The sequence below is a fragment of the Labeo rohita genome, chromosome 7 (genome assembly GCF_022985175.1).
Source record: "Labeo rohita strain BAU-BD-2019 chromosome 7, IGBB_LRoh.1.0, whole genome shotgun sequence".
NCBI classification, from domain to species: domain Eukaryota; kingdom Metazoa; phylum Chordata; class Actinopteri; order Cypriniformes; family Cyprinidae; genus Labeo; species Labeo rohita.
Genome location: NC_066875.1, coordinates 42,140,803 through 42,155,130, shown reverse-complemented (window position 1 = coordinate 42,155,130; position 14,328 = coordinate 42,140,803). Strand labels below are relative to the sequence as shown.

Sequence of the window (14,328 nt, the reverse complement as noted above, 5' to 3'; positions counted from 1 at the left end):
ATTTTATCCATTTTATTTTAGCTTTAATTATTTGAGTACTATAGGTTAAACTAAACAAAAATCAAAAATGTTGCCTATGCAACTAGCTAAAATAAGTTTAAGATAAATTTAAATATTTTATTTCAGTTAGTGTTTATTTTATTTAAAGTAAAGATTTTTTTTCATGCTTTTGGTTTTAGTTAAAAATAACACTAGAAACTTCAAACAATTAAATATTAAAGTCATCTTTGGGTTGTATAATTAAAATGAAAACAGGATTTGTGACATCCTTCAATATGCCTATAATTACAGATAGAACATTGTTGCTCACTGACTCTTTTAATTAGTACTGTATGAACAACAGAGGTTTAAAATAGTAAGTGAGCTTAAAAACAGTAAGCATCAAATAGCTTTATTATAAAGTAATAGGGGTGTAACGATACATGTATTCGTACCGAACCGTCACGGTACGGGCATCTCGGTTCGGTGCATGAAGCCTTACAATGAATACAGGCAATTCACCCTTAATCCAGAAGGGGGAGCCCGCAGTAATGGAACTCTGTTTGATAACCGCCGACAGAAGAACAGCGAATCCCAGGAGTTGCGCACTTGAAAACAAGACCACTAGACAGTGACCATGTACTGATTCTGAATGCGTCTCTCACTGACAAAGGAGTATAACGTTACTTTAAAGGCTTACGGATTTCAACTTTCTGCAAAATTTCTCTCATTTGGCACAAATACAAATATTCCATAATATTTCCATATTTGCAACGTATCCAAATGCTAAACTATTATTTATTATGTAAATTATAGACTTTGTACTTCAGTCGCGTTCTAACGGTGACACAGTGAGGCAGGCGCGCTGATGTTTGGTTCACTGTGTTTTATTTTGATAAAGTACCAACTGCGCTGTCAAGTTAGCAATGCTAGAAGCCTGGAACTGATAAGTTGTGTGTTTGTGTGCACCGGCGCGATTACTTCAACTTTCCTCATACCAGCAAAATCAACTGAAACAAAAAACAAATAGAATGTCGCTTTCTGCCATTTGAGTTTTCTTTCTGTCACAAAATTGAACTAAAACTCAGCAAATATAGGCTACGTTACATGTCGCACAGTTTTTTTCCCCTTGTCTATCAGTTAACTAAATTAAATAAAGTATTTATTCCTTGTATGTATATATGTACTGCAGATTTTATAGCCTATATATGACATTCATTTGATATAATATTTCGTATTTTCACATGTACGTGAAAAAAAAATTGTAATTTGTACTACTGTCTGTTTAAAATAAATGAAAACAAACCTAGCATAGTATGTTTGTTTTTTTTTTTTTTCTGTTGTACCAAAATTGTATCGAACCATGACCCTCGAACCGAGGTACGTACCGAACCTCCTGCTTCTTCATGTTGTGTTCTTGTAAATAAGAGGCTGTGTATGTAAGCACATCACTCACCGGTTGAAGAGCTCCAGCAGTGCCGTATATCCTCGGCTTTGGGCGATGACTACCGGTGTGGCCCCTTGTTTGTTACACAAGCTGAGGGCCTCTTGGGCCCCTGGCTGCTTGAGGAGAAAACTGGCCACTCTGAGGAGCCCGCGGCGGGCTGCGAAGTGAAGGAGGGTCTCTTGAGGTTCCAGTCCTGAAAGAGAGAAACAAGGGTGTTCAAACAGAAAAATCGAGGGACGTAAACCATTGTCTGTCTGGCCTAATCTTTTGGCCTAATTTACGAGTACTAGCATTCTATTTAAAGGAGAAGTCCACTTCCAGAACAACAATTTACAAATAATTACCGCACCCCCTTGTCATCCAAGATGTTCATGTCTTTCTGTCTTCAGTCGTAAAGAAATTATAGTTTTTGAGGAAAGCATTTCAAGATTTTTCTCCATATAATGGACTTCATTGGTGCCCCGATTTTTAACTTCCAAAATGTAGTTTAAATGCAGCTTCAAAGGGCTCTAAATGATCCCAGCCAAGGAAGAAGGGTCTTATCTAGCAAAACGATTGCTCATTTTTCTCAAAAAATAAAAATTAGTACACTTTAAGCACAAAAGCTTGTGTAGCACAGGCTCTGGGATGCGTGTTCATGACGCTACGAATCACGTCTAAGTTCATCGCCTGTGTACTCCAGCTCCAAAAGGTAGAGTATGGCTAAAAACTCCATGTTATTTTCTCCTACAACTTAAGAATCGTCCAACATCGTTGTGCCTTTTTGTTTGTAAACTGCGTTTGACTTAATTGCACTTACTTAGTCTTTGCGAATTCGCTTTGTAAACACTGGATCTGTAGTTCCTCCTACGTTCCGTGTGACCTTTCGACGTGATTCAACAGTACGTAGCATCATGGACACGCATCCCAGAGCCTGTGCTACACAAGGTTTTGTGCTTAAAAAGTATACAATTTTTTTTATTTTCCGCAAAATATGACTGTGCGTTTAGCTTGATAAGACCCTTCTTCCTCAGCTGGGATTGTTTAGAGTCCTTTGAAGCTGCATTTAAACTACATTTTGGAATTTCAAAATCGGGGCAGCAATGAAGTCCATTATATGGAGAAAAATCCTGAAATGTTTTCCTCAAAAACCATAATTTCTTTATGACTGAAGACAGAAAGACATGAACATCTTGAATGACAAGGGGTTGAGTACACTATTTGTAAATTGTTGTTCTGGAAGTGGAGTCCTCCTTTAATTGCAAATTAAATTTCTGCTATGACATAAGCCATACAAACAACTACAAAGTCTTTAACAGAGGCCAGAGTAAAAAAAAAGACGCAAAGTGCAAAATTCACTGTTTGGCATATTGAAAGAAAATCCTGAAAAATTTATTTCTGGATTCATATGAATGTGTTTCTCAGAGGAACTGACTGTGTTCATAAAAGTTCAGATGGTATATTCTTTTCATCTCATCTCTGTATAACGCATTTTAAAGCAACCTTTAAGCGCAGTGCTCCTTTGTTTACAGCACAACTAAATAACTAAGGAAATTCTGTACTGCTGCTGTTCCAAAAGCGCCACCTGCTGTCAGATAATAAATCTGCAATTTCATTTGGCCCCTCTACTTTCTGTTTTTGTTGCATTCATGCATTTTTATGTAGCATCATTTCACAAAGCTAGTCAGACCATTTTGTTTTTGCTTCGAATTGGGTTATTACACATTTTTGCAAGAGTGTTGTAATTAAAAGATAAACTAAAATTAAATAACTGTAATTACAGATTTAGGTTCAATTAACATGTTAGTCTTTATTTTTCTTCTTTGTAGGGCAGCATCCACATCAAAAGCTGCAGGACAACCCATGATTTAGCGAACATTTGAGAAACAGATCAAAGAAAAAAGAAAAAAACATTACCATTCCAAATTTTCTGTGTGTTGTTTAAGAATAAAATATATTGTGGGGAGAAAAAGTGTTTTGTTTTCTTTTGTTTTTTACCCAGACATTTAAAAATAACACATTTTTCAGCTGTAACCACAATACTACTGTGATACTGTGAAACCATTATACTTTTTGTTTTAGGCTATCATATCGTTAAAATCTCATACACTGTAAAAAACATATACATACATACATATATATATATATATATATACACACACACATATATATATATACACACATTTATTTATATATATATATATATATATATATATATATATATATTTATTTATTTATTTATTTATTTATTTTAACTTAATTCAACTTGTTTTAGTTTAGTCAACTTGACATTTTAAATTACCTAATGTTCATTTAAGAGACAACTGGAATATTTTAGTTGACTAAACTAAAAAATTTTTAAGTAACCGGTTTAACAAATTATTTGAAGCTAACATTTTTTTTTTTTTTTTTTTTTTTTTTTTTTTTTTAAATAGTGTACAGGCCCATACCTAACACTGATACTTTCTTTTTCAGGAGGTCTTTGATGAATAGAAAGTTCAAAAGAAAAGCATTTATTTAAAACAAATCTCTTTTATAACATTACAAATGTCTTTACTGTCATTTCTGATCAATTTAAAGCATCCTTAATAAAGGTATTAATTTCAAAAAAAAAAAAAAAAAAAAAAAAATTTACTGACCCAACACTTTATAGTGGTGTGTGTATACAGTATATTTCTACATGTCTTTGTATTTGGGCAACAATGTTTTGCTTTGAATTACAAAATATCAAACAATGTGATGTTTGTTTTAAAGGAGAAGAGCACAAGCTTGATTTTCAAGCATAATAATTCACCACACAAGTTTGTTAGGACAAGGGCAAAGTGCTATGATTCAGCAGAGAAGAACCAGGCCAAAAACAATGTCAATTAATTAAATATTTAAAAAGATTTGCCACCTGTAATTAACATCACACTGCAACTGACCTGTCAACTGTCATGTGACCATTATGAACTCAGAGGAACTGCTCTGATTGCTTGGAACCTGATCTGAAATGTCATTTAGGGACGTTTATTTGGCTGCAGATACACGCTCTGGAATATCATCCAGTACATTCTCTTCTAAACTTGTAATGATATCCAAAAAAGAATGAAAAAATTAGAAAATGGAGACAGATAGAAATCACATGCCAAGAATACTTTGAGAGAGCTCCACAAAAGTATTATTAGCTCTATATTATAATACATAAGATATTGCATTAAATGTGGATGTAAACTGTATTCTTTATTTTATTTATTTTGTAGAATGTTATAAATCAATGATGAGGCTGATGATTTACACTAATGCTATAACGCCCCCTAAAGGATCAACCACATCATAACTATTGTTGAGATAATCTGCTAGTAAATAAAACTGACTGGACAATGTAAACAGATGTGAAACATCTAAACCTATCTAAACTTATTAAACTAGATGTACTCAACTTCTGAAATCAAATGGGCCACATTCAAAACCACAAAAAACAGATGCAAAGAGCTGCAATTTTTTCATTTTATAAGAAATAAACAGCAATCAGACCTCCACTGACCAACTGGTCCATTGAGATTTCAAGCTGCTTTTGGAAGAATACAAGTAAAAAAAAAAAAAAAAAAAAAACATCCAAAATGTATTTTATTAAACTATCTATTTGCATCTTTGCATTTTTAATTACACGGTTTCTGCAGGATTTATGAGGGTAAATTTAAGACATTTTAAGACCTTTTTTTTAAGACCTAAAGAAAATGTTAGGAAAAAAAAAAAAAAAAAACAATACAGCAATATGTTCTCTATTGTTTGTTTTTAGTTCATTTCAGTTTTCCCTCTTTTCCTCGCTTTCCTTCGATAAAAGCATCGCACACGTTTTTTTCTATTTGAAAATCTGAAATCTGAGGGTGCAAAAAAAATAAATAAATGAAAATATTGAGAAAAATCACCTTTAAAGTTGTCCAAACTAAGTTCTTAGCAATGCATTTTACTAATAAAAAAATAAGTTTTTATATATTTATGATAGGAAATCCACAAAATATTTTCACGGAACATGATCTTTATTTAATATCCTAATGATTTTTGGCATAAAAGAAAAATCGATCATTTTGACCCATAAAATGTATTTTTGGCTATTGCTACAAACATACACGTGCTACTTAATACTGCTTTTGTGGTCCAGAGTAAGAAAACTTTTTTTCCCAAAACATGTGCAATTCCTAACGTAAATAATTAACTGGAAAAGTATGGTGATATCTATCAGCTTCATTTTTTACCCTGGAGTGTCTTGCCTTAAAAAACAACTACAAAAGAACTGCCTGGGGCTTGCACATGATCCAACAGATGATCACTTGAACCTACAACCTTTTTGAATCTACAACCTTATGATTTACAGCCCAGATCGAAGCCATATCGTCCACTAAGCTGTACTCACGTGTGTTATTCCCCAGCAGGCTCCATCCAGAGGGCAGCGTGATATGTTTGAGGGCCAGGGACAGACTCTGATCCAGTTTTTCACACTCCTGCAGGGGGATTTGATGCTCGTCCAGTAGCAGAGCCTCTTCCAGTAGGTTTGTCTGCCCCACTGTGCTCACCAGGAACTGGGCCATGTCGAAGGCCAGGTCCTGCACGAAGTCTAGGTGCCTTGTAGCCAAAGTATGAATGCTACCATCCGGTCCCGATGAGCACAGCGTGACCAGCACTGACTCGCAGCAGTTATGAGCTGTACAGAGAGGAAATGATAATGACAGCAGTCAAAATACACCCAATACAATAACTAACGTTGATGACTAATAAAGGGAGATGTCAAAAGGAAATGGACAGGGGAGGTTTTTTTTGTCGTTATCAGACATTTGAGTCAATTAGCTAAGCTGTGCTTTGTATAAAATAAGATCAAATTAAATTAAATTTACATAACTAAGAACCTCATTTGGACACATTTAAAGGCGATTTTCTCAACATTTAGATTTTTTTTTTTTTTTTTTTTTTGCATCCTCAAGATTCCAGATTTTCAAAAAGTTGCATCTCAGCCAAATATTGTCCTATCCTAACAAACAATACATCAGTGGAAAGCTATTTCTATTTTTATTTTTAATAAAACAAAACAAAACTTAATTTTTGATTAGTAATATGAATTGCTAAGAACTTCATCTGGACAACTTTAAAGGCGATTTTCTCAACATTTAGCTTTTTTTTTTTTTTTTTTTGCACCCTCAGATTTTCAAATAGTTGTATCTCAGCCAAATATTGTCCTATCTAACAAACCTATCCTAATAAGCTATTTATTCAGCTTTAAGATTATGTATAAATTTAAATTTCCAAAAATTGACTGGTTTATGACTGGTTTTATGGTCCAGGATCACAAATATCAGATAATTTAAAAAAATAAAATAAAATAAAATAAATTAAAAAAAAGATGAGTCCTCTCTCCATAATATATTGCTGCAAAACAAGCAAAAGCAGTCAAAATGGTTCTAAACAAATATATGTTGGTGGATTTTTGGACTTTTCTTTACTGGGGAAAGAATTATTATAGATTATGGACTCATATTTCGGCCACAAAGCTTTACACTTCATGACAAGACATTGATGGAGCGGTGTGGATTATTGTGATGTTTTTATCAGCTGTTTGTTATCTCATTTTGACGGCACCCATTCACTGCAAAGGATTCACTGGTGAGCAAGTCACGTAATGCAAAATTTCTGATGAAGAAACAAACTCATGGCCTGAGAATGAGTAAAATTGCAGCAAATTTTCATTTTTAGGTGAACTATTCCTGGTGTAATTAAATACAAGGACAGTTTTCTTGTTGACTTCAATGTAAAAGCCATATATAAACACCCAAACTCTGTCTCTCCCTGTAATCTCTCTCTATCAGCGGATCATCCCCTTCACTGACTGCTGAGGCATCTGACACTGAACATAATGACTGAAACACAAGGCTAAGCATTGCTGAGCTCAACGTCATTCATTCATGCTGACTGAACACCTCCATAGAGAGCGAGTTCGCTTCAGAGATCAAACAGCCCTAAATACATATTCATATCACTCAAACAATGAGATAAGAAAAGACTTAAAGTTTCTCCATTGAACTCTCCCTATAGGACTGAGCTACACTGTGTTCAGCTCGACTCAATCCACCTGAGTCCTTAATAGGATCACTAAGCAAACATGTTTTGCTGACAGGAACAAGGGCTGCCACCTCAAACACTGTCTGTGAGGACTTACATGAGGGTTAATTCATACAAGATGATCTTTGATAGTAAATATACCTTAAACCACAAATTATGCATATGTACATTAGCAAAATGAGTAAACTGTACAAAATGAGCGTTCACTTTTTCACGTTCACTCTGTCTAAAGACATTTCTTAAAAAGAGGACAGAGGGCAGCATGTTCACCCAATTCATCTTCCCCCAACTAAGTAAACAAAAAAAAAGTGAAAAAGTCCCAAAATACACAGTCAGAAGAACATGAACAGTTAAACATTCATCACAGTGAACAACCACATTCCTCAACTGCAATATTTGGCAACAAGTTAATGTGAAACTTAATTTCTTAATCCACCTGAAATGTGATGAGTGTTATTTTTTAAAAGACACTGAAACTACTTTATCTGGTCCCAGTTTATGCAGAGAAAGCTGGAAGTCATTTGTAGCTTGATTTTATGTAAAGTGTTTTTAAAATATTGATCAACCAGCCAGTAAGCAGAGATGCACATTTCATTTCATTTCATTTCATATTGGACATTTAAAGGGATAGTTCAGCCAAAAATTAAAATTCTGTAATTAATTTCTCCCCCTCATGTCGTTCCAAACCCGTAAAACCTTCGCTCATCTTCAAAACACAAATTAAGATATTTTTGTTGAAATCCCAGAGCAAGCAACTGACACGTTCAAAGCCCAGAAAGGTAGCAAAGGCGTTAAAATAGTAACAGTGGTTCAACCGTAATGTTATGAAGCTACAAGAATATTTTTGTGTGCAAAGATAACAAATTTAACAACTTTATTTAACAATTTCTTCTCTTCCTTGTCAGTCTTCGAGGTGCGTTCATGTAATCCACACCACTTCATTAATTAACGTCTTGTGAGTTGAAAAGCTACGTGGCCAAAATATAAGTCCATAATCCATAATAATGCTTCCTCCAGTGATAAAGTCCAAAAATCCACCAATATACAGTTTTATGCAAACGTTTGGGAAATGTGAATAATTTTATCAAAATAAGAGGGGTCATACAAAACGCATGTTATTTTTTTTTTTTATTGAGTACTGTCCTGAGTAAGACATTTTACATAAAAGATGTTTACATATAGTCCACAAGAGAAAAAAACAGCTGAAATTATTAAAATAACCCCCTTCATACGTTTGGGAACCCTTGGTTCTTAATACCATTTGTGGTTGCCTTATTGATCTACGACTGTTTTTTTTTTTTTTTTTTTTTTTTGTGATGGTTGTTCATTGTTTGCTCTGAACAGTTAAACTGAGCACTGTTCTTCAGAAAAATCTTCCAGGTCCTGCAGATTCTTCAGCTTTCAAGCATCTTTTGCATATTTGAAACCTTTCCAGCAGTGACTGTATAATTTTGAGATCCATCTTTTCACACGGAGGACAATTGAAGTACTCAAACACAACTATTAAAAAAAAAAAAAAAAAAGATTCAAACATTCACTGATGCCCCAGAAAGAAACACGATGCATTAAGAGCAGGGGGGTGAAAACTTTTGAACAGGATGAAGATGTCCAAATTTTTCTTATTTCGTTGAAAAATATATATTTTTTTTTTCCATTTAGTACTGCCCTTCGGAAGCAACAGAAGATACTTGCACGTTTTCCGGAAGACAAATTAAGTACAATTTACCTTGATCTTCAAATTCAAAAGGTTTTCACCCCCTGGCTCTTAAAGGAGAAGTCCACTTCCAGAACAGCAATTTACAAGTAATTTACTCACCCCCTTGTCATCCAAGATGTTCATGTCTTTCTGTCTTCAGTCGTAAAGAAATTATGGTTTTTGAGGAAAACATTTCAGGATTTTTCTCCATATAATGGACTTCATTGGTGCCCCGATTTTGAACTTCCAAAATGCAGTTTAAATGCAGCTTCAAAAGGCTCCAAACGATCCCAGCCAAGGAAGAAGGGTCTTATCTAGCGAAACGATCCGTTTTTTTTTTTTTTTTTTTAAAAATTTGTATACTTTTTAAGCACAAAAGCTCATGTAGCACAGGCTCTGGGATGTGTGTTCACGATGCTACGAATTAGTTATGGGTTGTTCTTGAACGATTCTTTTATTTTGAACGAATCTTCAATGGGACTCGGGAAGAACGAATCATGAATCAGGAAAATGACCGATGGTTTCGCTAGATAAGACCCTTCTTCCTCTGCTGGGATCATTTAGAGCCCTTCGAAGCCGCATTTAAACTACAATTTGGAAGTTCAAAATCGGGGCACCAGTGAAGTCCATTATATGGAGAAAAATCCTGAAATGCTTTCCTCAAAAAACATAATTTCTTCACTACTGAAGAAAGAAAGACATGAACATCTTGGATGACAAGGGGGTGAGTAAATTATTTGTGAAAAAAAGAAAAAAAAAAAAGTCGTAGATCATACAGGTAACCACACACAGTATTAAGAACCAAGGGTTCACAAACTTTTGCAGGGGGGGTTTTAATAATTTCAGCAATTTTTTGTCTTGTGGACCATATGTAAACATCTTTTATGCAAAATATCTTACTCAGGACAGTACTAAATAAAAAATAACATGCATTTTGTATGATCTCTCTTATTTTGTTAAAATTATTTACATTTTCACAGATTCTACAAGGGGTTCCCAAACTTTTGCATAAACTGTATTTGTTCAGAACCATTTCTGACTGTTTTTGCAACAATATTATGGAAAGAGGACTTTATCCATAAGGAACGGTTAAAATGCCTTGATGGTTTCTTGCAAACATGCAGCTTTTCACTTAATATAAGATGTGAATTTACGGACTCAATGTTAAGTGATGGACTCGAGTCACATTTGGATAATTGTGAGGTTTTTATCAGCTGTTTGGACTCTTATTCTGATGGCACCCATTCACTACAGAGGATCCACTGGGTGAGCAAGTGATGTAATGATACATACATTCCTCTAAATTGGTTCTAATGAAGAAACAAACTCACCAACAATGTAATAAATTTACAGTACTGGGTAAGGGAAAACTTACCAGTAACCAGTAACATTGCAGCATTTATAGGACTATTTTAATGATGTCCTTACTACCTTTCTAAGTCCTGAATGTGGTAGTTGCGTTGCTATCTATCCAGGGTCAGAAAGCTCTCAGATTTTATCAAAAATATCTTAATTTGTGTTCCAAAGATGAACGAAGGGCTTACAGGTTTGGAACGACGAGGGTGAGTGATTAATGACAATATTTTCATTTTTAGGTGAACTATCCCTTTAACATTTCTCTGATTTTGGTCAAAGTCATATGACATGCAGGTAAACAATTAAATATGGCATCTTTTTTGATAAAAAAAAGTGATAAAAAAAAAAAAATTGTTCTTTTAACAGAAAAACAGGTTTAGAGGTCATTGTTAGGATGCAGTTGACTATGACTTTACAGATCTAAGGGCCTAATAATGCACTCACCTGGACATACAGCCTGAAGGGTGGCATGGTTGACCTTCAGTGTGCTGGTAAGATGTCTCTGAGCAGAGCCAGTGAACAACAGGAAGAACTGCACCTCCCCCTGTTCTCCTTCACCGAGCGCCTCATCGCAGAGCTGAACTGTTAGCACACACTTGCCCTGACACAAGAAAAGAGAAGTGTGAAATACAAAAATATGTTCTTATGAATAAGAGTTGAATATATTTTAGGGCAAGAACACAAACAAAATGCCAAACTGATTCAAGCTTCCACCTGTTACTGAATGCTGTGTCCATACTCTGCATTGTCAGCAAGCTTGTTCATTAAACTACAGTTTATAAATAATTTCTACATGATTTATTAGATGTAAGCACTTGATGAATGTGAAAGGTTTGCAAAAAGCTTACTTTCCTTGCTTCAAAGTGGAACCTTTCATACATTTTTAACCCAAGAACTCAAAAAGTCAAACGCAATGAAAAAATAACTGAAGTTGTGGTTACAACAGGATATCACACTGGTGTTGGTCTGCACAGATTAGCACAGATAGGAGTCTGAATTCAACAGCACACGCCCTGATGTTCTACATGAGACACTTCCCTCCTCTCGTCATACTTTCTCAAATTTACAAACAGGAAAAAAACACCTATAGAATTAATGTTCAAACAACACGCTCACTGTTTTACTCAGCAGCCGAAGGAACCACCACAGCAGAAGCCGTTATGAATTTATACAGTGACTTTATCACATATTAGTCATGCATTCTTAAAAATAAAGGTTCGAATTAGAATCAAAATGCATTTTTCATTTACAGGATAATAGTACATCAAAACATTACATGGCATAATGAGAAAAAGCACAATTCTATGCATCCTTCTATGTTTCAATTCAAGCATGCACTGACCAAAAGATTTATAATGCACTGACAGAAAAAGATTTATAATGTTGCGAAACGTTCTCTATTTTTGAATAAACGTTGTTCTCTTGAACTTCCTTTTTGTCAAAGAACACTGAAAAATTGGTTTTCAACATAAATGATAATATGAAATGTTTCTTGAGAAAAAAAAAAAAAAAAAATTCAGCCTATTAGCATGATTTCTAAAGGATCATGTGACAATGAAGACTTGAGTATAGAGCTGAAAATTCAGCTTTGCATCACAGAAATAAATTGAATTTTACAATATATTCAACTACAAAACAGTCATTTTAAATTGTAATAATATTTCATAATATTACTGATTTTACTGTATTTTTTGAACAAATAAATGCAGCTTTGGCAGCCATAAGACATATTAAGAAAGAAATAAACCCTTATTTTAAACCATCACTGTAAGAGTTTTTCATGAGTAAAGAATATAGAAATTAATGTGCCGATCTTAAAGGGGTCATCGGATGCTAAGTTCACTTTTTCATGTTGTTTGAACGTTAATGTGTGTTGGCAGTGTATGTACAAATCCACCCTATAATGATAAAAATCCATGCAGTGGTTTTTAATTAATCTGTAAAAATAATATCCCCTTTTTCAAATCGAGCCATTCTCAGATGCCTTTCACTGTGGCATCACACCAACAGAAGCCGCTCCCACGATAGTTGATTGACTTGAGCGTTCTACCTCAGATCAGTTGTAACAGTCCAACCTCCATGTTTTGATGCCGGAGCAGGGATATAAGTTAGACAAGAATTGAGTGATTGAGGTGTTGCGTTGCTGGATGTAATAATGAACATAGTGGTCGTCATTTACTCCCGACATCTGAGCCGCTGAAGATGCAGTGGATTACACTGTTTGTGAATGGAATGCGCCTCCTGATCTACATATATCTGTCTAAGTTTGCGCGAATCATTCGTGATCCAGCTTCACTTACAGCAGAAGTGTGTATAAGGGTTTTTTTTATGAATCTTTGCGAACACCTTTCCTAATAATGTGCTAGTTAGCAAGTTTAGCAGCTAAATGCGGCTAAAGTAAACAGGCTCGTCACTCCACAGAGAGAAAAGAGGGGCGGGGTGAGCAGAGCTCATCTGCATTTAAAGGAACAACCCCATAGAGTGAGATGATTTTTGCAGAGCTGATTTTGACAAGGTAAAAAGGGTGTTGTTTTACAAAACCATTGAGAATTTTTAATCAAAGTATATTAGAGACTTTTCATTAAGACCCTAAAGAATCACATCAATTTGTGGAAAAAGGGCATCCGATGACCACTTTAAAGCAATAGAAAGTATATCTGAGTTTCGATGGAGGCTGTACTATGGTACGATTGACAATCAGACAGAATTTAAGAAATCTGAGCTGCATACTGACTCCTGAAATTATTTCAGGAGAGGAAAGATGTCTATGGGAATAAAGACACAATAAGGGGTGTCACACATACTTCTGTGCTCAAAACCATCCTAATCCATCCTCTATCACTATCACCATTGTATCCATTTATCTCAGTCCTTTGGATAATCTAATATCGTTTCAGCAGTTAATTACAGACATTAACACAAAGATAAGCGTCTTTGAACCCTCATCAGATTTCACAGCAGTGAAGGGAAAAACCCTTCTCTTTGTTGACTGTACTCCGAACGTCAGATGGGCTTCTTGTGATAGTAATACAATACCGGTCATACATCCTTCCCGCAGCTCGACTCAATTTCTGTTCTTGTAAGGTGCTGACAGTCATATCCCCCTTCGGGATCTAAATTAGCCGTATTCTCTAGGAAGCGTTCAATCAAGGGTCACCGTTATAAATAAAGAGAATTTTACTGGCATTTCAGCTGACTTTGAGTGGACTGGCGAAGCTAGCGTGCTTTTGGACTGGTTTCTGATTATATTATTACAGACAATGTGTGTGATGTTAAAATACTTGGTTCTATTTCAGCTTTATGTGCAGAGACAACTATAAGTAAGCCATTTTTAATAGATCTGCTTGTTTGAACATCTCCACCATCCTGACACCATGATGATGCGAGAAATTCGTAAGGAGAGCACAATATTCTCCTGGAACTTCCAGAAATGTTTTATTTTGGGTTGATCATCACATGTACAATTGCTTTTAATTTCTATCAGTTGTTTTCAAAAAAATACAGTTGAGGTCAAAAGTTTACATACACCTTGCAGAATCTGCTAAATGTTAAGTATTTTACCAAAATAGGATGAATCATACAAAATGCATGTTAATTTTTATTTAGTACTGACCTGAATACGATATTTTACATAAAAGACGTTTACATATATTGTACAAAAGAGAAAATAATTGCTGAATTTATTAAAATGACCCCGTCAAAAGTTTACATAGACTTGATTCTTAATACTGAATGATCCTCAGTGGTGTTTTGTTGTGTTTTGTTTTGTTTAGTGATA

The 14,328-nt window shown here is 34.8% G+C and overlaps 1 protein-coding gene across 6 annotated transcripts in view; it reads right to left on the bottom strand.

The window, feature by feature from the left end:
* LOC127167991 (A-kinase anchor protein 13) overlaps positions 1 to 14,328 on the bottom strand; it is a 97,295-nt gene that overhangs the window by 70,111 nt on the left and 12,856 nt on the right. For all 6 annotated transcript variants that reach the window (XM_051114438.1, XM_051114436.1, XM_051114439.1 and 3 more), the window contains exons 3-5: positions 10,995 to 11,151; positions 5,802 to 6,089; positions 1,436 to 1,619 (exon numbers count right to left, since the gene is read on the bottom strand). In XM_051114438.1, the coding sequence (XP_050970395.1) occupies positions 1,436 to 1,619; positions 5,802 to 6,089; positions 10,995 to 11,151 (629 nt within the window). The remainder of the gene's footprint in view (positions 1 to 1,435; positions 1,620 to 5,801; positions 6,090 to 10,994; positions 11,152 to 14,328) is intronic.